Source organism: Mauremys mutica, chromosome 4 (assembly GCF_020497125.1).
Source record: "Mauremys mutica isolate MM-2020 ecotype Southern chromosome 4, ASM2049712v1, whole genome shotgun sequence".
Lineage (NCBI taxonomy): Eukaryota > Metazoa > Chordata > Testudines > Geoemydidae > Mauremys > Mauremys mutica.
Window position 1 is genome coordinate 124,428,922 of NC_059075.1, and position 24,224 is coordinate 124,453,145.

Below are 24,224 nucleotides of genomic sequence, written 5' to 3' on the forward strand. Positions count from 1 at the left end.
GACAATTTTAAAATCAAGATTGGATGTTTTTCTAAAAGAAGATCTGCTCTAGGAATTATTTTGGGGAAGATATACAGCCTGTGTTATGCAGTGGTTCCTTCTGGCTTTGAAATCTATTAATCTATGAAGACATTTTTCTCAATGTATATTTCCTGAGATGATATTTTAATTAATCTTTCCAAAATACCTGATATGTCTATCAATATTAAGACTAATGACCATCAATTAGTGGCGTCTTTCCTCCACAGATCTTACTGTGCTCTACAAACTTCTCTCATTTATTACACACTGTTTATACACTAGCATCATTTCACCACTGAAATACAGCCTCCAGCGTGGCAGCTGTTTAACAGCTAATAGCAACACTACACAACAGCTTAGGAGAGGAAATGGAGAATACAGAATCTAACTGCAGTCGTAATTTAAGGAGGTAGATTACAATCATCCAAGCTGGAACACAGAAACTCATACAAACAGTTGCAAAAAGTTTCAGGGGAATTTTTAACAGCCATAAGAGCTTGGGATCTAAATTTAATATCTCACCTAAAAGACAGTCTCACAAACAGCAAAGAGCCTTGGTACTGAGTTGGGGCACCGGTGCAAATCTCAGTCAAGCGGAGGAAGGATGCTGAATCATTAATACTTCTGGCAACATCTAAACCTCAGCAGTCCCTCTGAACATAAATCTCCAATTCTAAGCAGAAGAGAATTGACAGTCCATATGGGGAACACTAAGCAATTATCCCCTTATCAGAATGTTTAGACCTATCAGTATTTTGATCCATTACATTTGCAGGACCTACTGGTGGTGAAAAATGTGGGAAAGCAGACGATTCCTTACCGGCAAGAAACTCCACTCCTGGGTCTTTGGGTCATATTTTTCCACCACGTCAATAGGTGACTGCTGACTACCAAAGCCTCCAATCACTAGCAGAACCTCGTTAGCCCCTGTAGAAGAAAAGTCCAGAGTCAAGTTAATTCCTCTGCCACCAAAAGGTCACCTAGAAAGAATCCTTTAATGAAACTTTTGGATCCACTGGAGGGATGGTCTGTGCCAGGAATGATGGGGCACAGCTGCCTCTTTAACTGAATATTGCTGTCACTGCTCTTTGTCTCCCTCCCCACTCCATACAGACAATATTCAGCCTTCCCCACAGCTCAAAGCGGCTGGTGGAGGGTGCATGCTCCTCCCTAGCTTATTCTCACAAGAATTGTTCTCCTTTCTCATCATCTAAGCTACCCCTCAGATGCAGGCCAGAGAGAGCACCCTCCCTCATTCACCATTTCACTGTGAGCATCAATGCCCTATCCCCTCCTCATGCAACCAGAGTTGCTGCTGTACTTACCTAGCTACCCCACTGAAGCATGTTAGGAGACCTATCCTGATGGAAGGAAGCAAGTCAGCTACAAAATACTCATAATTAAAGGCAGAAGGGATGATTTGGGGGAAGAACTATTTTCTGAAAATATTAAATTACAAATAAAGTCATTTTCAGGTGACCATGAAGTTAATTGTGTTGAATATTTCTCCTATAAAGGAAAGAAAAGAGTTCTGTGCCCTTTTTGCTTCTTTATCATGTATAAAGAAGGCCTGAAAGGATTTTTCCTGCCTGTTCTGTTTAGCTTAGAAATATCAAGAATATAATGTTTCCTCTTCTGTTTTTTTCTGTAGGTCTCTTGAAGGCGCAGATTAGTGGAATGGGAGCCTGTTGAGCCCCTACTTAAAGGGGAGCAGTGTTGGATCTTTAACAAGGAAACTTATTTTCCCTCCAATGTTTGTCAGGAGTTTGAGTTAAATAAGTAAATAAATACATCAAAGAACAGTGTAATCGTTTCAAAATCTCTTCCCCCACTCAGTTGCCCAGTTTCACCTCCTTGCTACTCATTCCATCATCATCCTACTACTTCCCCAGTTGTCCATAATAGTGCCAAGTAAAACAAGGATAGCCAAGCCCTGAAAAGAAAAAATGCTAAATATTCTGCCTAATCCTTCCTTGTACATCACAGAGAAGGGGGGGAAAAAATCAAACTATTTCTTTCCTTTGCAGTCACCTTAAAACTATGTAAACAAGCAAATTATTTTGAAGCATGTATTTTATCCCAAAGCTCCACAGAGCTCTCTCCCATTTCTGTCTGATTTCTGCCTGTTCTCTGAGTGTATGTCTACACAGCAATTTAAGCCCAGGTCTCAGGCAAGGCTCAAGCCAAACCCCCCTTGCATACACACTGCAAATATGCTAACCTAGGGCTCAGACCCAGGATCCCAGGACCCTGCAGGGCTGGAGGGTCCGAGTCATAGAATCATAGAAGATTAGAGTTGGAAGAGACCTCAGGAAGTCATCTATTCCAATCCCCTGCTCAAGGCAGGACCAACCCCAACTAAATCATCCCAGCCAGGGCTTTGTCAAGCCGGGCCTTAAAAACCTCTAAGGAGGGAGATTCCACCACCTCCCTAGGTAACCCATTCCAGTGCTTCACTACCCTCCTAGTGAAATAGTTTTTTCTAATATCCAACCTAGACTTGGTCCTGCTTTTAGCAGGGGGTTGGACTAGATGACCTCCTGAGGTCCCTTCCAACCCTGATATTCTATGATTCTTTGACTTCCCCTACTCCTCCTTGTTCTGTCATCTGCCACCACTGAGAACAGCCTAGCTCTATCCTATTTGGAACCCCGCTTCAGGTAGTTAAAAGCTGCTATCAAATCCCCCCTCACTTGTGTCTTCTGCAGGGTTAACTGGGTGAAATTTTATGGCCTGTGTTATGCAGGAGGTCAGACTAGATTATAATAGTTCCTGGGTGGGAGTTGTCAAGAGAGATGAAAAGCATTTTTCCCCTGCAAAAGGACTGGCATGCTGCTTCTGCAGGCCAAGAGCAACTGAACTCTAACTACACTGCCATCAACTGAGCTCAACTCTGCAGACCTGTCAGAAAGGGAGATCGTAACTTCAAGCAAGAAGGGGGCTTGCTAAAGCATGTGTCAAAGAGAGACAAAGAGCTTATTTTTGCTCTTTAACACTGAAGTATCTCTTCACTTCCTACCTCCCTGGTGTTTTTAATGATCTGGGTAAAGGGGTAGAAAGAAACTATCCCAACACATTGGGATACACATCTAGAAGCATGGACGACTTTGAGGGGAAAGACAGTCTTGTCACTAACACACAGGACTGGAAGTTAAGGAGATCTGGTCTCTATTCCGAGCTCTGCCACAAATTCAGTGTTTGTTCTGAGACAAATCACTTCCATTCTCTGTCTGTTTCCCCCTCTGTACAATGGGACTATTACTTGCTTCCCAAAGGGTTGTGAGAGTTAGCTCATTAGTATCTGTGAAGCACTGAGATCATCAGTCAGAAGGCAGTAGACAAGCATCTAAATACAATACCTGGCAATGTCCCAGAGAACCTCCTGAGTGTCTTTTCCTTTGTTGCTCACCTAGACGTGCTCTGGTCCTGGGTCCCTGCATCTGACTCCGGAGCTCAGGCCTTAAGTGGAATTTCTTAGCTTCATCAACAAGGTCTCTGCACGGCAAACTGCACCGTATAAAAGGCTGGGAGAAAACATGCATATGTTGTATGTTTGATTTGTTTTAAATTCCCTAGAAACAATCATGTTAGAACCAGTTCCACTGGATTTAAATGACATTAAAACTCTGGCTTGCATGATGACCTGCTGGCAACAGAGAAAGGCTGCAAGTGCTACAGATGAAAAAAGGCCAAAAACCTGCACAGTGCCAGATACTGCAGGGCTCCCTAACTGTGGAAGAACAAACAAGACCGAGTAAATTACCAAACTAAGATAAAACAATTTAAGCAATGTTTAAACTAGTTCAACTACGTCTATGCTGAGGATTGGCATCAAGGTAATAATATTAGTTTTAGATCAATTTCATTATACCAGTGAAACCATTCTAATGTAGTTTGCCACAGGAAACAACATGGGCAGCCTCCGGGCCAGCAGCCGAAGTTTGAGTGTGTGGGAGAGGGCTCAGACCTGGGGCTTGGAGTGCAGGGCGGAGTGCATGTCCCTGCAGCTCCAAGGTGGAGGGGCCAGGGGGCTCCGCACGCTTCCCGTGCCCGGAGGTACAGCCCCCACAGCTCCCATTGGCTGCGGTTCCTGGCCAATGGGAGCTGCAGTGCCAGCGCTTGTGTTGGGAGCAGTGCACAGAGCCTCCCTGGCCACCCCTCCCCCTAGGAACTGCAGAGACATGCCAGTAGGAGTCGGGAGCCTGCCAGCCCCACCAACCCTTCCCACCCAGCATCAACGGGGGCCTACCCGCCCCTCCCTCCCCAGCACAGGTCCTGGGCTGCGCGCTGCAACCTGCTCCCTCCAGCACCCCCAGACCGCTATCCCAGATCACCGACGGCCCCCTGCCCCAAGTTTTAGTTAGGGGTATATAGTAAAAGTCATGGACAGGTCACGTCCATGGTTTACTGCCCGTGACCTATCCATGACTTTTACTAAAAATACCCGTGACTAAAACGTAGCCTTAATTATAAGCCATCGCTGAAGGGAAACAGTATGGAAAGAGTCCCCAGTGTGTTCTATTGAGATATGTGGGGCTGAACTATGGGATGCAAAGGAATAATATTGACTCTTAACCTTTCTATATCACAGGATCACTGTGCTGTTTATACCTCGGTGTCTATGACATCTGTGATGTAGCGTGGGGTAAGAAGCGGCATGCGCACGTACTGCAGCAGCTCTGGCAAGGAGTCCTCCCGTTCCTTTTTTGAGTGTTTCACCCAATTTATAACTGCCTCAAAAACAGGTTCTTCAGAATCCACCTAAAAAGAAAAAGCATTGATCAGACTTCAGAGAGGGTTGTTCCAGTGACTGGATTTGGGATGAACAATCACTTCCCAAATTGTTGACTCTGCTACTCAGTTAGCAAAATGGTTGAATTCTTAAGCAACGGTTTATCATGAGGGTATTTACAAATGATCACCAAGAAGTTCTCTTTGATTTTTCCTATTTAAAGTGCCACCCAATTGTTTCCTTTTATATCACCACCCTACTCCCAATAGCTTTCTGGAACTTTCTATAGCCATTAAAATGTACGCATCGTGCTCCCATTAACCCTCTGCAGCCCATGTTCAAATGCCCAAACACTAACCTCTTAACACCAGATGCTCTGGCTTTCTTGGTCCATTTCTCCCAACTTGAAGAAACCAACCTTCAAATACCCACCCCCTCCCAAAGATATTTACTGACTCTGTAAAACTGAAATCTGTTGCAGACAGCCTTGAGCACTTTAGCTAGGCTCTGAAAATACAAATTGTTTGACTGTTGGTAATTCCAGGGCACTCTAAAAGTGCAATCACTAAGGAGAAGGCTCGTAAGTAATTAAGGTTTCAGTAAGTCACTGGGGTTGGGCAAGAAACAGCAATGGGACACGAGTACCCACCTTACTGATTTCATTCCAGTCATATAGGAAAGCCAGCTCCACTTCCTATGCTTTGGATTCTGCATCTCAAATGGGTCTTGCTTCAGAAGTAAGGGCAGGCCAGATATTAGGCAGATGTAGGGGTCTGGTAAAACCTCATGGGTTTCAGCCACAAGATAGATACCCCAGCCAAACCAAGTGAGCATATCAGCAAACCCTTGGAGGATGCGGTAGGTTTAAAGATGAGGCAAAGCTCTTACCAGGAGAGCTCAGAGAGCACAGTCCCAGGGATAAGGGGGCAGTTCTACATACAGAAACTCACTCTGAAACATAAAGCATACAGCCAAGATTGGTCACTTCCCTTTAAAACTATATCTGAAGTTAATTTTCTTCCTTTCAGTATTGTACTTGGTGGGCTTGATCAAAAACACAGCATAAAATCTAAACATATCAAAGGCATGAATTGATACTCTGAGAGCATCCTTGAAATACATAAGCAAGTAGAAGTGATCGTGCCCTTCTCTGTTAATACTCGAACAGCAGATCCCCATACCTAACAAATCTGCTGCTAAAATCCCACTTTAGAGACAGGAGAAGCTGCTGTAAACCCCAGGAATTTGAACAACACCAGCTTCATTTCCTCCCCATTGTAACGTCTATAGAGCACTCACTGAAATAATGGCTGAGGCAGATCTGAATGTTACAGGATCCTTAATTCTGTGAAAACAAGTGATATTGCCACTTATATAGTGTCCCCATGATAAAAAAAAAATCAATCTCCAGAGTACGGGCTGGTACAGCATTAAAATCTCAGCTCCTGAGCTGAGTAAAACTACCATCCACACATGGGTTGCTGTCTCCTGCTCTCCCCAACACTCCTCCTGCTGCCAGAAACACTTAGAGCTCATTGCATCCATTCCCCCACCCCACTGAAACAGAAAATAGGCAAATGGGAAAACAGAGGGACAACAGGACCAGCACATGAGCAACAACAATCCCAATCCAGGCATGCTGGTGAACTTCAGAAGCCCAAATTTACACCCACTTGTTTGCAACCTGGGACGCAAATCTTGGACTGTTCCTGGAATAGCCATCATGGCTGCTACAATACATAAATTTGGTTTAGCCCAATCTTTACAAGAATGACTGCAGGGCAGCAATGCATATAGTCAACACTTGATGGAGGAGTGCACAACTAGAAGATTGGAAGGTGAACTGCAAGACCATGCTCGATAATGCAGCAGTTAGATGGCTGAACAATCTAGATATCAACTTTTATGCTCACAACCCAGGAATAATTAGTAGGGGAAGCAAAAGTGGATGGGAATCTGGGAGGCAGTGACCATGAGATGGTCGAGTTCAGGATCCTGACACAAGGAAGAAAGGAGAGCAGCAGAATACGGACCCTGGACTTCTGAAAAGCAGATTTTGACTCCCTCAGGAAACTGATGGGCAGGATCCCCTGGGAGAATAACATGAGGGGGAGAGTCCAGGAGAGCTGGCTGTATTTTAAAGAATCCTTATTGAGGTTGCAGGAAAAAAAATCCCAATGTGTAGAAAGAATAGTAAATATGGTGGGCGACCAGCTTGGCTTAACAGTGAAATCCTTGCTGATCTTAAACGCAAAAAAGAAGCTTACAAGAAGAGGAAGATTGGACAAATGACCAGGGAGGAGTATAAAAATATTGCTCAGACATGCAGGAGTGAAATCAGGAAGGCCAAATCACACTTGGAGCTGCAGCTAGCAAGAGATGTTAAAAGTAACAAGAAGGCTTTCTTCAGGTGTGTTAGCAACAAGAAAAGTGTGGGCCCCTTACTGAATGAGGGAGGCAACCTAGTGACCGAGGATGTGGAAAAAGCTAATATACTCAATGGGTTTTTTGCCTCTGTCTTCACAAACAATGTCAGTTCCCAGACTGCTCCACTAGACAGCACAGTATGGGGAGGAGCTGACCAGCCCTCTATGAAGAAAGAAGTGGTTCGGGACTATTTAGAAAGACTGGACGAGCACAAGTCCATGGGGCCGGATGCACTGCATCCGAGGGTGCTAAAGGAGTTGGCGGATGTGATTGCAGAGCCATTGGCCATTATCTTTAAAAACTCATGGCAATCAGGGGAGGTCCCGGATGACTGGAAAAAAGCTAATGTAGTGTCCATCTTTAAAAAAGGGAAGGAGGAGGATCCGGGGAACTACAGGACAGTCAGCCTCACCTTAGTCCCTGGAAAAATCATGGAGCAGGTCCTCAAGGAATCAATTCTGAAGCACTTAGAGGAGAGGAAAGTGATCAGGAACAGTCAGCATGGATTCACCAAGGGCAAGTCATGCCTGACTAACCTAATTGCCTTCTATGAGGAGATAACTGAGGTCTGTGGATGAGGGGAAAGCAGTGGACATGTTATTCCTTGACTTTAGCAAAGCTTTTGATACAGTCTCCCACAGTATTCTTGCTGGCAAGTTAAAGAAGTATGGGCTGGATGAATGGACTCTAAGGTGGATAGAAAGCTGGCTAGATCATCGGGCTCAACGGGTAGTTGAGCTCCATGTCTAGTTGGCAGCTGGTTTCAAGCGGAGTGCACCAAGGGGCCAGTTTTGTTTAATATCTTCATTAATGATCTGGAGGATGGCATGGACTGCACTCTCAGCAAGTTTGCAGATGACACTAAACTGGGAGGAGTGGTAGATACGCTGGAGTATAGGGATAGGATACAGAAGGACCTAGACAAATTGGAGGACTGGGCCAAAAGGAACCTGATGAGGTTCAACAAGGACAAGTGTAAAGTCCTGCACTTAGGATGGAAGAATCCCATTCACTGTTACAGACTAGGGACCGAATGGCTAGGAAGCAGTTCTGCAGAAAAGGACCTAGGGGTTACAGTGGACGAAAAGCTGGATATGAGTCAGCAGTGTACCCTTGTTGCCAAGAAGGCTAACGGCATTTTGGGCTACATTAGTAGAAGCACTGACAGCAGATCGAGGGACGTGATCATTCCCCTCTATTTGGCATCGGTGAGGCCTCATCTGGAGTACAGTTTTGGGTCCCACACTACAAGGATGTGGAAAAATTGGAAAGAGTCCAGCAGAGGGCAACAAAAATGATTAGGGGGCTGGAGCACATGATTTATGAGGAGAGGCTGAGGGAACTGGGATGATTTAGTCTGCAGAAGAGAAGACTGAGGGGGGATTTGATAGCTGCTTTCAACTACCTGAAAGGGGGTTCCAAAGAGGATGGATCTAGACTGTTCTCAGTGGTACCAGATGACAGAACAAGAAGCAATGGTCTCAAGTTGCAGTGGGGGAGGTCTAGGTTTGATATTAAGAAACGCTATTTCACTAAGAGGGTGGGTAAAGCACTGGAATGGGTTACCTGGGGATGTGGTGGAATCTCCTTCCTTAGAGGTTTTTAATGTCAGGCTTGGGATGATTTAGTTGGGGATTGGTCCTGCTTTGAGTGGGGGGTTGAACTAGATGACCTCCTGAGGTCCCTTCCAACCCTGATATTCTATGATTCACTATACAGAGATTTTGTTTGCTAATTTCTTATTAAGGTGTCCGTTAGCTGGCATTAGATAAAGAGAAAGACAGAAATATTTTCTGGTTGGTAGATATAGTTGTCCAGCTAGTAGGTGTCTGTTACATTTTTAAGCCAAGCCTAAAGTGATTTATTTCAATAGTTTCTTGCAGCAGTGCACTCTACAGGTTAATTGTGTAAGGCCTGGTCTACACTAAGGGGGGGGTGGTCGAACTAAGGTACGCAAGTTCAGCTACGCAAATAACGTAGCTGAACTCGAACTACCTTAGTTCGAAGTACTCACCCGTCCAGACACCGCGGGATCGAAGTCCGCGGCTCCCCCGTCGACTCCGCCACCGCCGTTCGCGGTGGTGGAGTTCCGGAGTCGACGGGAGCGCGTTCGGAGTTTGAACTATCGCGTCTAGATTAGACGCGATAGTTCAAACTCCGAGAAGTCGAATGCTACGCGTTGACCCGGCAGGTAAGTATAGACGTACCCTAAGACAATTCTTCTACTGCATCAATTTTAAATTTGCCACTTTTTAGTTTTGAATGGCCTTTTATGCTTGTATTATTGGGAATGGATAACTAGGAGTTCATTACGGTAGTGAGCATTTCTCTTTTTTCCCACCTACTTTGAAAACTAAGTAAGGGTAGCCTTTTTTCAGCTCTTATTGAACTGAATGTTCTGTGATAGATCTATCAGTTTTCTTCTTCTGTAGACCTTTTCTAGTCATTATTTCTCTGCTTGATTTGTGATGAGCAAAACTGAACATAATGTTCCAGGTGAGAACCTGCCCTCAAGTTTCTGTAATAGCCCATTGTGACAGACTGTACCCCTATATTTATCCTTTTTACAAGACCATGAGAAATTTTATACAAAGTATGCCTTGTGAGTTATCATTTCAAAACTCAATGTGCTGAACATTATTGTTCTGGTAAAATCTGTGTATCAACATTGTGTGTAAGGTTATAAGATTCTAATGTAGAACATTGCTGTGACATGTTCCAAAGTTAGAAAAGCAGGCCCAAACCAGTTTTTCAGAGACAAAAGACACACTGATGTCCCGGCCAGGTATCAGAATAATCAAATAGATTATCATGAGCTATCATCTGGTTACATGGCCATTCTTTGGCAGGAAGGAGGGTGTGAGCGAGAACTTCACATACTGGTACTGGAACAATTGGGGGTTTTCTGTGCAAACAGAGTGACTGTCGCCTGAATCCCAGCTGGGGGTGATCCTCCAAGAGGGGAGAAGGGTATAAGAATGAGAAAAAGAGGCTCCCAAATCACCTCTCTCCCTTCATCTCTAGTCATGACACCAACAATGTTTGAAAGACAAAGGAAGCATCATTAAACTCAGGGAAGGTCCTGGCTGAAGCAATCCAGCCATCTGTAAGCTTGTGGTGAGAAAACCTTTTGCTTTTCAATTCACTTTGCTTGTTAAATTAGATATCAGTTTGCATTTTACCTTTTATTTTCTTTGTAACCAATTCTGACTTTTATGCCTCTTTACTTGCAATCATTTCAAATCTATCCTTCTGTAGTTAATAAACTTTTATTGTTTTACCTAAAACAGTGTGTATTTGTTTGGGAACCTCCACTTGAGATAATAGGGCTGGTGCAGATCATTTTCCATTGATGAAATGATGGACTTTCTATGAGCTTGTATTGCCCAGAAGGAGAGAGCTGGGTAGTCAAGATGCACACTTCTGGGGACAAGTCTGGGACTGGGAGTTTGCTGGTGTTGCCCTGTATGAAATTCATGAGTGGCTGGTTTGAGCATTCATGTAATTCAGCTGGGAGTGATTTTGCATGACAGAGGCTGTGTGAGAGCAGGACCAGGAATGGTTTGTTGTCACAGCAGTGTAAAAGGCACCCCAGGTTGGAGATTTAAGGGGACATAGTGGTTCAACAGTCCAGATTGTACCCTGGGAAATGTCACTCCAATATAATGTTTTCCATAGTATTTTCTATCACTGCCTTGATAAACGCTAACATGATATTCACTGTTTTGGTGGCTCCTATACATTGAGCTGCGCACAGATATCGAGATTTACTCCTGGCAAATACTGACGACATAACTAATTCAGAAGCCAGCAGCATGCATACAGAGCCTGAACTGTTCTTTCCAGTGAATATTACCTAGCACTTCCCCATACTGAACTTCATTTCTCGTTGCATAGCCACAAGTTGGGTTGAGTTAATTCGGTTGGGTCCTTCTGGAATTCCTCTCTCGTGTTGACTAACCAAAAATGTTAGGTCAATACGTTCTGTCATCTTACTGTCACTTCCTCTTTTGGAGCATAAATATATAGCATTCTAGTCCTAGCACAGATCCGCAGGGCACCCCACTATTAATCTTGCGTCATGACAAAAAAATTTCTTGTACTTTGCTTCCTTTTTCTTTAACAGGTTTCCATAGATGCCAGGACTTGACCTCTTATATTGCGATTAGCAAGTATGCTCTTGGGAACTGTCGCAGAGTCATGGAGTTTAAGGCCAGAAAGGACCACCAGATCATTTGTCTGACCTCCCTTATATCACAGGCCATCACCACCACCCACACACTAAACCCAACAACTAAAATTAGACCTACTATTACAGCCCACAGGAGACAAGAATACTATGTACTATAGGCAGAGACTAGAAGGGACCGATGTACACCAGTGCCTGAGGAAATTATTAAGTAAGATATAAGGGAAGAGCAAACTGGGTACCCAACAGTTCTCCTCTAGTTGTTATTATATTTGTTTATTCAGACTTCAAACAGGTCTTATATACTTGTTGGTTTGTACCTATGATTCTATGCTCCTCTAAGCGAAGAGAGGCAGCTAACATGAGAATTTTGGAGGGCACAACTGTGGACTCTGTGCTTGGAGGTAGTGAGACTCGGTAAGTGGTGCATTTGGTTTGTCTGTGGGTTGTTTGTTTACTTGTGCGTACATGCTGCATAGCTGGGCCATGGACCTCACAGTAAGCCTCTGAGACAGATCTGTTGATCGGTGCCTTGGAAAGGGCTGCATATCTCTGACCCTTAGAGCTGCCATCTGCCCTGCTTTCTGACGTCTCTGAGTGGTCAATCTCTTCATGGTAGAGAGGAGGCAGAGGCGAAGATGAGCTAAGCAGGGAGATTTGGTATAAAAAGGCACTTGCTAAGTGAACTTGAAAGCCACAAACAGAGGCAGCTAACAAAAAGACTTTTGGAGGATTTTAGAGAGGCTTTCCTGCAAGGTTCAGCTCTGTGTGTGATTTCAAGGTGACCAGTAATGTAACAATGGAACAAGATGGTGTTCTGCAATGGATTTAGCCATGTTTTCTTTCCTGCCTGATGCCAAAGGGGGCTTCCTGTGCATGAAATGAAAGTTGCTGGTTGTGCTGGAAGAAAAGGTTCTTGAATTGGAGGAACAAGTAGAGACACTACTAAGAATAAGAGAAGCTGAGGAGTTCCTTGACAGCCAGGTTCAGGAAACATCAGTACCGAAAGGAGCTGGCCATCAAGAAGTGGTGAGAGAGGTCAAGTCAGAGAAGAGGCTTTACAGTTCATAACTAAGGTTACATTTTAGTCATGGGTATTGTTTTTTTTAAAACAATATACCCCTAACTAAAAACTTGGGGCAGGGGGCTGTGGGTGCTCGGGAGGGTGGACGGCGCAGCTACGGGGGGGGGGGGGGGAGGGAAACCCGGGACTCCTGCTGGTGCATGAGGGTGGGGCAGGGCAGGCAGCAACACACAGCCCAGGACCCCTGCTGGTGCTGGTGGAGGAAGGGCAGGAGAGTGGGTAGGGCTGGAAGGCTCCCAGATCCCACCGGCATGTCCCTGCAGCTCCTAGGGGGAAGGGCAGCCCTGAGCACTGCTCCCACCAAAAGTGCTGGCTCTGCAGCTCCCATTGGCCAGGAACCGCAGCCAATGGGAGCTGTGGTGGGCGGTGCCTGCGGGGGGCAGGTAGTGCACAGAGCCCCTTTGCCCATCTACCTAGGAGCTGCAGGGACATGCCAGTGGGAGCCAGGGAGCCTCCCCTAATGTAAGTGCTGCCCCACACCCCTACCACGCTCTGTCCCAGCCCTGAGGCGCGCAGGTTGGGACTTGTGCTGGGGGCGGCGTGTGTGTGAGGCTGGTGGGGCTGGCAGGCTCCTGGCTCTGACCGCCACGTCCCTGCAGCTTCTAGGTGCAGGGGTGGCCAGGGAAACTCCTGCCACAAGCACCAGCTCCGCAGCACCCATTGGCCAGAAACCACAGTCAATGGGAGGTACAGGGGCGGTGCACTGCAGCGCTCAGAGCCCCCTTGCCCCTCTGCCTAGGAGCTGCAGGGACATGCCGGTCGGAGCCAAGGTGCCCCCCCCCCCCCCCCGAGGTAAGCGCCGCCCCACACCCCAACCCCTTGCCCCAGCCCTGAGCTCCCTCCCACACACCCAAACTGCTGCTGCTGGCCCAGGGGATGCCTGCCTTTCTAAACACTGTAGATGAGAATATCATAGAATCATAGAATCTCAGGGTTGGAAGGGACCTCAGGAGGTCATCTAGTCCAACCCCCTGCTCAAAGCAGGACCAAACCCAACTAAATCATCCCAGCCAGGGCTTTGTCAAGCCTGACCTTAAAAACCTCTAAGGAAGGAGATTCCACTACCTCCCTAGGTAACCCATTCCAGTTCTTCACCACCCTACTAGTGAAAAAGTTTTTCCTAATATCCAGCCTAAACCTCCCCCTCTGCAACTTGAGACCATTACTCCTTGTTCTGTCATCTTCTACCACTGAGAACAGTCTAGATCCATCCTCTTTGGAACCCCCTTTCAGGTAGTTAAAATTTCCTAATTCAAAAAGTGTTGCATCCAACATGGGGGAAATTCTATATTAGACCTTGTCTTGATGAAGAGGAACTGATCACAGAACTAAAAATATACAGTAGCTTAGGAACAACTGATCGTAAGTCGATCACATTTATAATGTGGAAGCAGAATAAACTATAGACCAGTGATACACATACTTGATGCTTTAAAAGGAACCAATTTTATAAAGCTGGAAACAATTATTAGCCAAATCAGCTGGGAAGAAGAATCAGAAAAATGTGAATATTTGGGAATTAATAACACTTTTCTAGATACCCAAAAGCCACAATCCTACAATTGAGGAACTAGCTGTACTAGTTAAAAATACTGATTTAGAGGGGAAGTGAAGGCTGGTATACAAAATAAATATATAAACAAATGGAAGGAAGGGGAAGTTAATAGTAATGAATATAAATCAGAAGCAAACAATTATTGAAAATTGATCAGAGAAAAGGAACAAAAGGAGAAATCTATGGTCAGCAGAATTAAGGACAATAAGGAGTGTTTTAAATATATTAGGAACAAAAAATTCTAACAATGGTATTGGTCCATTATTAGATGGAAATGGTAGAAGTATCAATAATAGTGCAGAAAAGACAGAAGTGTTCACAAAATTATTCTGTTCTGTAATAGGGAAAAAACACAGATGATGTAGTTATATCATATAACACTCTTTCCATTCCACTAGTACCTTAGGAGGATGTCAAACAGCAGCTACTAAAGTTAGACATTTTTAAGTCAGCAGGTCTGGATTACATCCATCAAAGAGTTTTTTAAAAAGAGCTGTCTGAGGAGCCTGCTGGATCATTAACGTTGATTTTCAATCAAACTTGGAGGATGGGGAAGTTCCAGAAGACTGGAAGACAGGGCTTTGGAGTGGAGCCCAGAGCAGCTCCGGAGCAGTGGAGCTGCAGGTTTTTGCACAGCTCCAAAGCCCTGCTGGAAGAGAGCTAATGTTGTGCTAGTTGTTAAAAAGGATAAACAGGATGACCTCTCCTCTAAGTGCTTCAAAATGGATTCCTTGAGGACCTGCTCCATGATTTTGCCAGGGACTGAAGTGAGGCTGCCTTTTTCCAATCATCTGGGACCTCCTCCGATTGGCACTAATTTTCAAAGATAATAGCCAGTGGCTCTGGAATCACATCAGCCAACTCCCTCAGCACCCTTGGATGCATTAGATCTGGAAAGATTCATAAGGAGAGCACTATTCTGTTCCCTAGTGTGATTTATGGGTTTGTGGCAGACACCAACTAATCAGGGGCGGCTCTAGGCACCAGCAAAGCAAGTAGGTGCTTGGGGCAGCCCATTTGCAGGGGCGGCAGCCCACAGGGATCGAGCCTGGGAGCTGAGAACCAACAGGGGGCCCTGGGAGCTGTAGTTCCTTGGTTAGTTCCCTGCCTATAGAGCCAGCCCTGGAGCAGGGAAAGAACTACATTTTCCAGCATGCCCTTGGCCGCTATCAACAGGAAAGGGAGGGGGAGGGAGTATGGCAGCTGAACTCCATGCTGCAGCTTGCTGTGAATGGAGAGCTCACTGCTAGAGCAGGGTGGCACTGTGAATGGGGAACAAGTGTGCCCAAGGAGTAGAAGGCTTTGGCCCAGATATCCCCTTCAGAACCCATCCCCAGACTGGATTAGGGATACTGGTGTAACTTCACCTTGCAGCCCCCAAAGGAGGAATTGTGTGGACTAAATGGACAGTGCCCCTCTCTATCTGAAACCTAGTAAGGGAGGTATGTGGATCCCACTAGAATTTAAAATGAAAAGTAAGGGATGGGAGGCTCTGCTAGGGGACTTCAGCAGCTTTAGATACAGTACCAGGCACATAGGAGGATTTCCACTTCTGAGCCATGGAAGCAGAAATTGACTTTTCCTTTCCAGATTTAGCTAATATTCAGAAAGGGAATCTAGCACCTGTCTTCCAGATTTGAACACCTCAAAATTCAGGAGTGCTCAAGCTCAATTTGGGCAGCTGTTACTGCATTTCTCCCAAATCAAATATACTGATCCACTGTAATTTGCTGTAGAAAAAGTAGGATAAAATTGAGCAAGAAATGCTTCCGAGTGGTTTTAGGACTGGAATTGCTATTTTCAACAGACATTGCCTTTTTTTTTTTTTTTTTTTTTAAGTTTTATTTGTTTAAAAGGAAGACAGTGATATTGCATTGGCAAATTCCCCATAGAAACAAAGAGTGGAACAAAAGAATAATAAAGGCACCTCAACTTTTCCTCATTTATGGAGGACAGTCTTATAATATGCATCCAGATATCCTCCAATCACACAAGCTGAAAAATTGTTCCACTTTACTGCAGTTCTGTAACCATATGGGAACCAATCCTGTCTGTGTTCTGTGCACATCCAAAATTCCTGCTGAATGACCCGCCCTGGAGCAAGTTAGCAGTGACCCAGGGCTGGGGTGGAAGGAGGGTGCGAGGGGGTGGGGTGGGGTGGGAAGAGAGCCCAGGGCTGGGGCAGCAGTGGGTGTAGGTGGGGGGGGGGGGAAGAGAGCCCAGGGCTGGGGCAGCAGGGGAGTGTGGGGGGGAGCCCAGGGCTGGGGTTGGGGCAGCCAAAAAAATTTTTTGTTTGGGGCGGCAAAAAACCTAGAGCTGGCCCTGCAACTAATACCCCAGGTTGTGTTTTATCTGTTAGAACTTTGATCCACAAACATTCAAGATCATTTTCACTAGTGGTTACAAACCGCCAGACCTCCTCTCTAACTTCCTCTCTCTCCGATTCCTTGATGACCAGCTCCATAATTCCATAAAATCATCACTTACAAAGTTTGCCGATGACACAAAAATTGGGAGAATAGTAAATAATGAAGAGGACAGGTCACTAACACTGTACAATCTAGATCACTTGGTAAGCTGGGTGCAAGCAAACAACATGCATTTTAATATGGCTAAATGTGAATGTAAACATATAGGAACAAAGACCGTGGGCCATACTTACAGGATGGGGACTCTTATCCTTGGAAGTAATTACTCAAACAGATTTGGGAGTCATGATAATCATCTTTAAAAACGGTTACCTATCTCCCGTAACTGTTGTTCTTCGAGATGTGTTGCTCATGTCCATTCCAATAGGTGTGTGAGCACACCGTGTGCACAATCGTCAGAAGGTTTTTCCCCTAGCGGTACCTGTTGGGTCGGCTGTGGAGACCCCTGGAGTGGCGCCTTTATGGCAGTGTATATAGGTCCCTGCCGACCCACCTCCTGCTCAGTTCCTTCTTGCCAGAACACTCCGACAGAGGGGAGGCAGGCAGGAATTGGAATGGACATGAGCAACACATCTTGAAGAACAACAGTTATGAGAGGTAGGTAACCGTTTTTTCTTCAAGTGATTGCTCATGTGCATTCCTATAGGTGACTTCCAAGCAGTTTCCCTGGGGGAGGGGTTGGAGTTCACCTGGTTGCTGAGTGCAGGCCTGCCCTGCCAAAGGCTGCATCATCCCTCACCTGTTGAGTAATGGCGTAGTGTGACGTGAAGGTCTGGATGGAAGACCATGTTGCTGCCTTGCATATGTCCTGGATAGGGACCTGCGTCAGGAACGCTGCTGACAACACCTGCGCTGACAACACCTGCACCTGCGTTGTAAGCGGAGGGGCTGAAAGTTTTGCCAGGTCATAGCAAGTCCTGATACAGGACATGATCCATGATGAAATGCACTCGGACGAGATCGGGAGCCCCCTCATCCTTTCTGGGATTGCAATAAAGAGCTGCAGTGACTTACGAAATGGCTTTGTCGCTCAATGTAGAATGCTAGGGCACGCCTAACATCCAGGGACTGGAACATGTGCTCTCTGTTACTGGCATGAGGCTTAGGGAAGACCACAGGTAAAAATATGTCTTGGTTCACATGAAACTGAGAGACTACCTTTGGCAGAAACGCAGGGTGAGGGCATAGCTGCACCTTGTCTTTATAAAATACTGTCTGAAGGGCTCAGAAGTCAGCACTCTGAGCTCGGATATCCTTCTGGACAAGGTTATGACCACCAGAAAGGCCACCCTCTAGGAGAGGTAGGACAGAGGGCAGGTTGCCATGGGCTCGAAAGGGGGCCCCCATGAGTGCAAACAGGACTAGGTTACGGTCCCACTGGGAAACGGGCTGTAATACCTGGGGATAAAGTCTGTCTAAGTCCTCGATAAACCTGCCCACCATGGGATTACCGAAGACTGACCCACCCGCTGCCCCCCCTAGTGAAAAGTCAAAATGGAAGCAAGGTGTACCCTGAGAAAGGATATTGCTAACTCCTGCTGCTTAAGGTATAACAGGTAGTCCAAAACAAGGGGAATTGATGCTAGCTGCGGTTCAGTTCCCCTTTGTCAAGACCAGATGGAAAAACGCTTCCCACTTTGCCAGGTACATGGCATGAGTGGAGGGTTTCCTACTGGGTCCGAACATTGACGCTCAAGAGAGTTCAGCCATAGAGTTTCCACGCCGTGAGGTGGAGGGACTCCAGGTTTGGGTGTTGCAGATGGCCGTGGTCCTTGTGATCGGGCATACAGGAAGCGCCGCTGGCCTGTCCACTGAGAGGTTCATCAACACGGTGAACCACTGCTGGTGGGGCCACACTGGCACTATGAGGATCAAGGAAGCCCCGTCCCAGCGAGTCTTGAGGAGGACATTGTGCATGAGAGAGAAGGGCGGGAACGCATACAGCAGGTGACTTATCCTTGAAAAGTGAAAGGTGTCCCCAAATGGAGCCTGGGCTGTGGTTCAGGAAAGAACAGAACCGCTCTCACTTCCTGTTGCTCTGTGTCACGAACAGGTCTATGTGGGGAGAGCCTGAGGGACCATTCGTGACCATGAAATGAATGGCTGAGGCAATCAGCTAGTTTGTTTTGCGCTCCCGGAAGATGGGATGCCTCTAGGTGTATCGAGTGGGTGATACAAAAATCCCACAGCTCAGGGGCTTCCTGACACAGGGGAGAGGAGTGAGCACCACCCTATTGTTTATATAGAACATCGCTGCAGTGTCGTCCGTCAGCACTGACACATGTGCACCCTGCAGGTGGGCCTAAAACACTTGGCATGCCAGACAAACCCCCCTCAGTTCCCTCACGTTGATATGCAGCGATAGTTCTGTGTGGGGCCATAGGCCTTGGGTTCTGATATTACCGATGATTCCGGTGCTGCTTCTGGTGCCAGCTGTGGATGGAAGGCCGACTCCATCAGGAGGAGCTTCAAATGATAGTCTTGCTCTTAGTCCTAGGTTTGAAACTCCTGAAAATTGGGCACTTATCTGTCTGATGGCCTTCTCCTAGGCACTTGAGACAGGTAGCATGTGGATCACCTGTGGACATAGGTTTCGCACACCTCTCACATGCCTTAAGTCCCTGAGACCAAGGCATGCCACGGTGCCTGGGGAAGCTAGTAAGAGTCCAGTCCAACTACAAACTACTATATAATGAACTAACAACTAAGAAAAGGGAACCACTAGATAGGCACTTGCGAATGCAAGAGACTGAGCTGCTCCAATGACCGTCACTGGCGGTAAGAAGGAACCTAGCAGGCAGCGGGTCAGCAGGGACCTATATACACTGCCATAAAGGCGCCACTGCAGGGGTCTCCACAGCCGACCCAACAGGTACTGCTAGGGGAAAAACCTTCCAATGATCATGCACGCAGCACACGCACACACTTATTGGAATGCACATGAGCAACCAGTTGAAGAACATATGCTCCCAGTGTAATTCTAAGGCTAAAGCGGCTAATACAGGGGTCTCAAAGTCCTGGCCCACGGGCCATCTGTAGCCAGAGAACCTCCCCACTGTGGCCCACGGAAACTTTTTAAAAAGTTCTTTCATCCGGCCCTCGTGGCCCGAGGGGACAGGAGGGGAGCGGGCAGGAGAGATTCACAACACTGCTCCATCCTGATGTCATTCAACTCAGGCAGCTCGGCTCCCTGCAAGCAGTTCCCTATTCCTGCTGTTGCTGGTGGAGCCGCCGAGGAGAGAACAATTCAGCCATGCTGCCAGCTGCAGGAGCCGCCCCCCCCCTGACAACTCCCATTGGCTGGGGGAGAGGGACAGAGATACCATCACTAGTCGCTGGGCAAGGTCAGCCATGGAGGCAGCGTCACTAATCGCCAGGCAGAGTCAGCCAGGGCAGCATGAGGCCAAGGGAGCGAGGGAAAAGGGTGGGAAACAGGCTGGGAAGTGGCATGAACACAATCTTCAGTGACATTATTGGTCCTCTGGGAGGATTTGAGGACTGGCACTAGCCCTAAGGTAAATTGAGTTTGAGACCCCTGGGGTCATACAACCCGTGGATGCATAAACAGGGAAATCTCGAGTAGGAGCAGAATGGTTATTTTATCTCTATACTTGGTGCTGATGTGACTGCTGCTGGAATATTGTGTCCAGTTCTGGTGCTCACAGAAAGAAGGATACAGATAAACTGAAGGGGGTTCAGATAAGAACCACGAGAATGATTAACGGATTAGGAAATATGCCTTACAGTAATAGACTCAAGGAACTCAATCTATTTAGCTTAACAAAAAGAAGGTTAAGGAGTGACTTGATCACAGCCTGTAAATACCTACATGGGGAACAAATATTTAATAATGGGCTCTTCAATCTGGCAGAGAAAGATATAACACAATCCAATGGCTAGAAATCAAAGTTAGACAACTTCAGACAGGAAATAAGGCATATATTTTTCAACAGTCAGCATAATTAACCATCAGAACAATTTACCAATGGTCATGGTGGATTCTCCACCACTGGCAATTTTTAAATTAAGGTTGGATGTTTTTCTAAAAGATACTCACTACAAATTTTTTGGGGGGAAGTTTTATGGCTTGTGTTATACACAAGGTCAGGCTAGACGATCACAATTCAGTTAATCCAGCAAGTCAACTGGAGGGTGGCTTCTTTTAATTAAGCCTCTTTCAGCACCATCCTGGCCGTATCAGCGGGTAGCAATCGATTTCTCGGGGATCGATATATCGCGTCTCATCTAGACGCGATATATCGATCCCCGAACGCACTCCTGTCGACTCCGTAACTCCACCAACCCGAACGGCGGTAGCAGAGTCGACATGGGGAGCCGCGGACATCGATCCCGAGCCGTGAGGACGGTAGGTAAATCGATATAAGATACTTCGACTTCAGCTACGTTATTCACGTAGCTGAAGTTGCGTATCTTATATCGATTTTCCCCCGTAGTGTAGACCTGCCCTGAGTCTTTCCTGTTTTTGCATTTCTACAAACAGGCATACCTCCACCCAAAGCACCCTTTGTGCAAGAGCTATGCAGAAGAGACTCCTCCTCCACTGAAACCTATGTGGAACCACCCAGCCCCACAACCATGTAGGTGGGGGGAAGACAGAAGTTCCAAGACAGTGCTGCTGACATTAAGGCCATCCTTAGGATTTATGAGGCACTACGTAGTATTAAACTGGTGCCCCTATGCCCTACGGCAGCCTGGGCTCACAGCCAGGGAACGGGGTGGGGGGGACACACAAGGCAGCAAGGATACCAAGCCGCCCGGCCCACCTCACGGTGGTGGAGAGTCACAGTTCCCCACAGAGAGCCCTGTATCCTCTCCCTCATACAGAATGTGCGGTGCAGGTGCATTCGGCTCTGTGAATATGGCCCCTGCCTAAGGAGACTGCAGTGCGCACTGGGTGTCCAGGTGCTGACCTGCTCTTACCTGCTGTCCTGGGCGAGTGGGTGAAGCTGCTGCTTGGGAAGGGTAGCTCTCCACTTCTTCTGCCTGTGGCCCTGCCCATACTCCACTCCGGCTCTGCCCCAGATCCCGCCCTCACTCTGCCCAGGCCCCACCCTCTCCCTCCTCTCTTCCCTCCCCCTCCACGCTCATCCCCTTCCAGCCAAATCCCTGAACCCAAATGAAGCAAATGACATGGGGGGGGGGGGAGAGAAACACTCTTCTGCAATTTCTTTCTAAAGAAAATGGGGCATGTTTTCCACTGCATGCCAGAAGGTGAAGACTGGCTATGCAGAAGGTACCTAATTAAAAGCACTAAATTTTGGAATTAAAAATGTCAGTCACCGGTTTTTTGATATACCCTGAAGTTTGTCAGAGATTTATTTACAAAAACTTTGTAGTAAGGGTGAGTCAGCTATCTTGCTGAATACAACATTAAATATTATGAAATACATGATGCAGTTCTTCTCTGTTTTACATTTTCTTCATCAGTATTTCTAAGCTGATTTTATATTTTAAATGTACTCTTAAGCCTTTATAAAGTAATCATTCCAGATTACTACATATTTAACTCACTGAAACAAAGACATTATTTTAAATTAATCAGTCACAGAGATTTAGTCTGTTCATAACAATGTTCATTGCTTTTAGAAAAAGGGAACACTAATTTACTGTGTGTGATCTACATAACAATAGACGTTTATGAAGTTTCACCAACTTTAAAAAATATTTTTCCAAAGATTTTAGGCATGACAAAGGATTTTATATCTTACTAAGTACTGATTTTGCTGGAGGGTTCTCTTAAAACTAGTTCATCAGATAATCAGAAGTAAAGAAAGGGAAACTCTTTATCCAGCTATGTGGAAAGAAAGGGATCTTGTCCCTTTAAAGCCTCTCTTCAACAGGGGTGGGGGGGGGAGGTCAAGGGAGAAAGGGATGGACAAAGGACAGGAAGACTTTGGAAGCAATTTTTTTTTTTTAAACACAAATATGTATTTTAGAGAAGGATGGTCTTTTGAAGGATTTATTTTAAAAAAATGTGTTTGAGAAGATTCAAGCATCTAAAGCTAAAGATGATTGTGCATCTAAAAATCTATGCAAGGATTTTTTACAGATGTGATTTTATAATCTTCACCAACTGTGACGTTATTGATATGAACTGGGACTGTATAGATCATTGTTGCAACCAAGGTCCTGTAGTGGCACCGAATCTTGTATAAAAGGGGGTCAAATAAGGTGTCTAAGACAAGGTTATGGTTTTCTGGTTATGATTATGCTTTCTGTATGCATGTATCATTTTTGTATTTAAAGTTGTAAGTATTGGCTCTATACGGTCTGTATTTCGAACTTGTTCTGTGCTTCTGGGTGACACCCCAGACAATTTGGCGTCAGCGCTGTCTAGTTTGCTTGATGGCCCATTAAGGACCATCAGCTATACAACTGACCCATTGAGAGAAGGCAGATCCACCTTGTGACTCAGTAAGGCATGCAGGGTCATGCCTATGGACAGAATTTTGATTTTTTTCCAAGCCATGTGCTGGGTAGCTTGTTTTGGAACAAAGAAAGCAAACGCCACATGGCAAGAGACTATAAAAGGCTGCTGCATCTCCTCCATCTTGTCTTCAGTCCTGCTTCTTACTTCTGAAGGAAACTTGCTAGAAAATGAAGCTCTGAACAAAGGACTGAATGACCCATCCCAACTGCGGATGTACTCCAGAGACTTGATTTATTCCATCAGTGCTACAAGCCTGAACCAAGGACTTTGTCATTATTGTATGTAATTGATTTCACTTAACCAATTCTAGCTCTCATCTATATTTCTTTCTTTTTATGAATAAACCTTTTGATTTTAGATTCTAAAGGATTGGCAACAGTGTGATTTGTGGGTAAGATCTGACTGGTATATTGACCTGGGTCTGGAGCCTGGTCCTTTGGGATCGGGCGAACCTTTTTTCTTTTACTGGGGTATTGGTTTTCATAATCATTCATCCCCATAATGAGTGGCACTGGTGGTGATACTGGGAAACTGGAATGTCTAAGGGAATTGCTTGTATGATTTAAGGTTAACCAGGGGGGTGAGACCGAAGTCCTCTCTGCCTGAGGCTACACTTGCACTTCAAAGCGCTACCGCGGCAGCGCTTTGAAGCGCTAAGTGTAGTCAAAGCGCCGCTGTCCGTACTCCACCTCCCTGTGGGGAATAACGTACAGCGCTGGGACCTTTGACCACACTGGCGCTTTGCAGCGCCGCAATTTGCAGCGCTGGAGAGGGTGTGTTTTCACACCCTGCTGCAGTGCTGCAAATTTGCAAGTGTAGCCATGGCCTCTGTTTGACTGGTTTGGTTTGCCTTAGAGGTGGAGAATCACCAGCCTGGGGCTATGACTGCCCTGCTCTAAGCAATTTGTCCTGAATTGATACTCTCAGTTGTGTCCTGCCAGAGGCAACATTGTTACACCAACTCACTAATGAAATATTTTTAAAACAAATTTTAAACTAAGGTCCTGTAGACTAACATGTTCTGAGTAAACACTTGATCTTACTACAGTGATGCACAACTGTTTTTGTCAGTAAATTCTGAAAGTGACAGTATATACTTAGGGGTTGGCAAATGCCTGTTAAATGGCCTAATTACCAATTGAATGGCTCTTTAACAGTTTTGATGTTGTGCTAATAGATCTGGCAGGCTTTTTCACTTTTAAGTTACTAGATCCTCTCTGTAATAAGAGTCAGGAGGGAGCAACAGCCAGCTGTGGGAGCCTGCAGGAAGGGTCAGAACAGGGACAGGAAGAGGCTGGGGGGGGGGGAGGGTGGACACTAAGACCCAGTGGTGCCC

At 46.0% G+C, this 24,224-nt stretch overlaps 1 protein-coding gene across 3 annotated transcripts in view; it reads right to left on the bottom strand.

Annotated features, from left to right (window-relative positions):
- Positions 1-24,224, bottom strand: part of KLHL12 (kelch like family member 12) — an 85,566-nt gene that overhangs the window by 40,859 nt on the left and 20,483 nt on the right. For all 3 annotated transcript variants that reach the window (XM_045012597.1, XM_045012596.1, XM_045012598.1), the window contains 3 exons: positions 4,633-4,782; positions 3,431-3,545; positions 842-948 (listed from right to left, as the gene is read on the bottom strand). In XM_045012597.1, the coding sequence (XP_044868532.1) occupies positions 842-948; positions 3,431-3,545; positions 4,633-4,782 (372 nt within the window). The remainder of the gene's footprint in view (positions 1-841; positions 949-3,430; positions 3,546-4,632; positions 4,783-24,224) is intronic.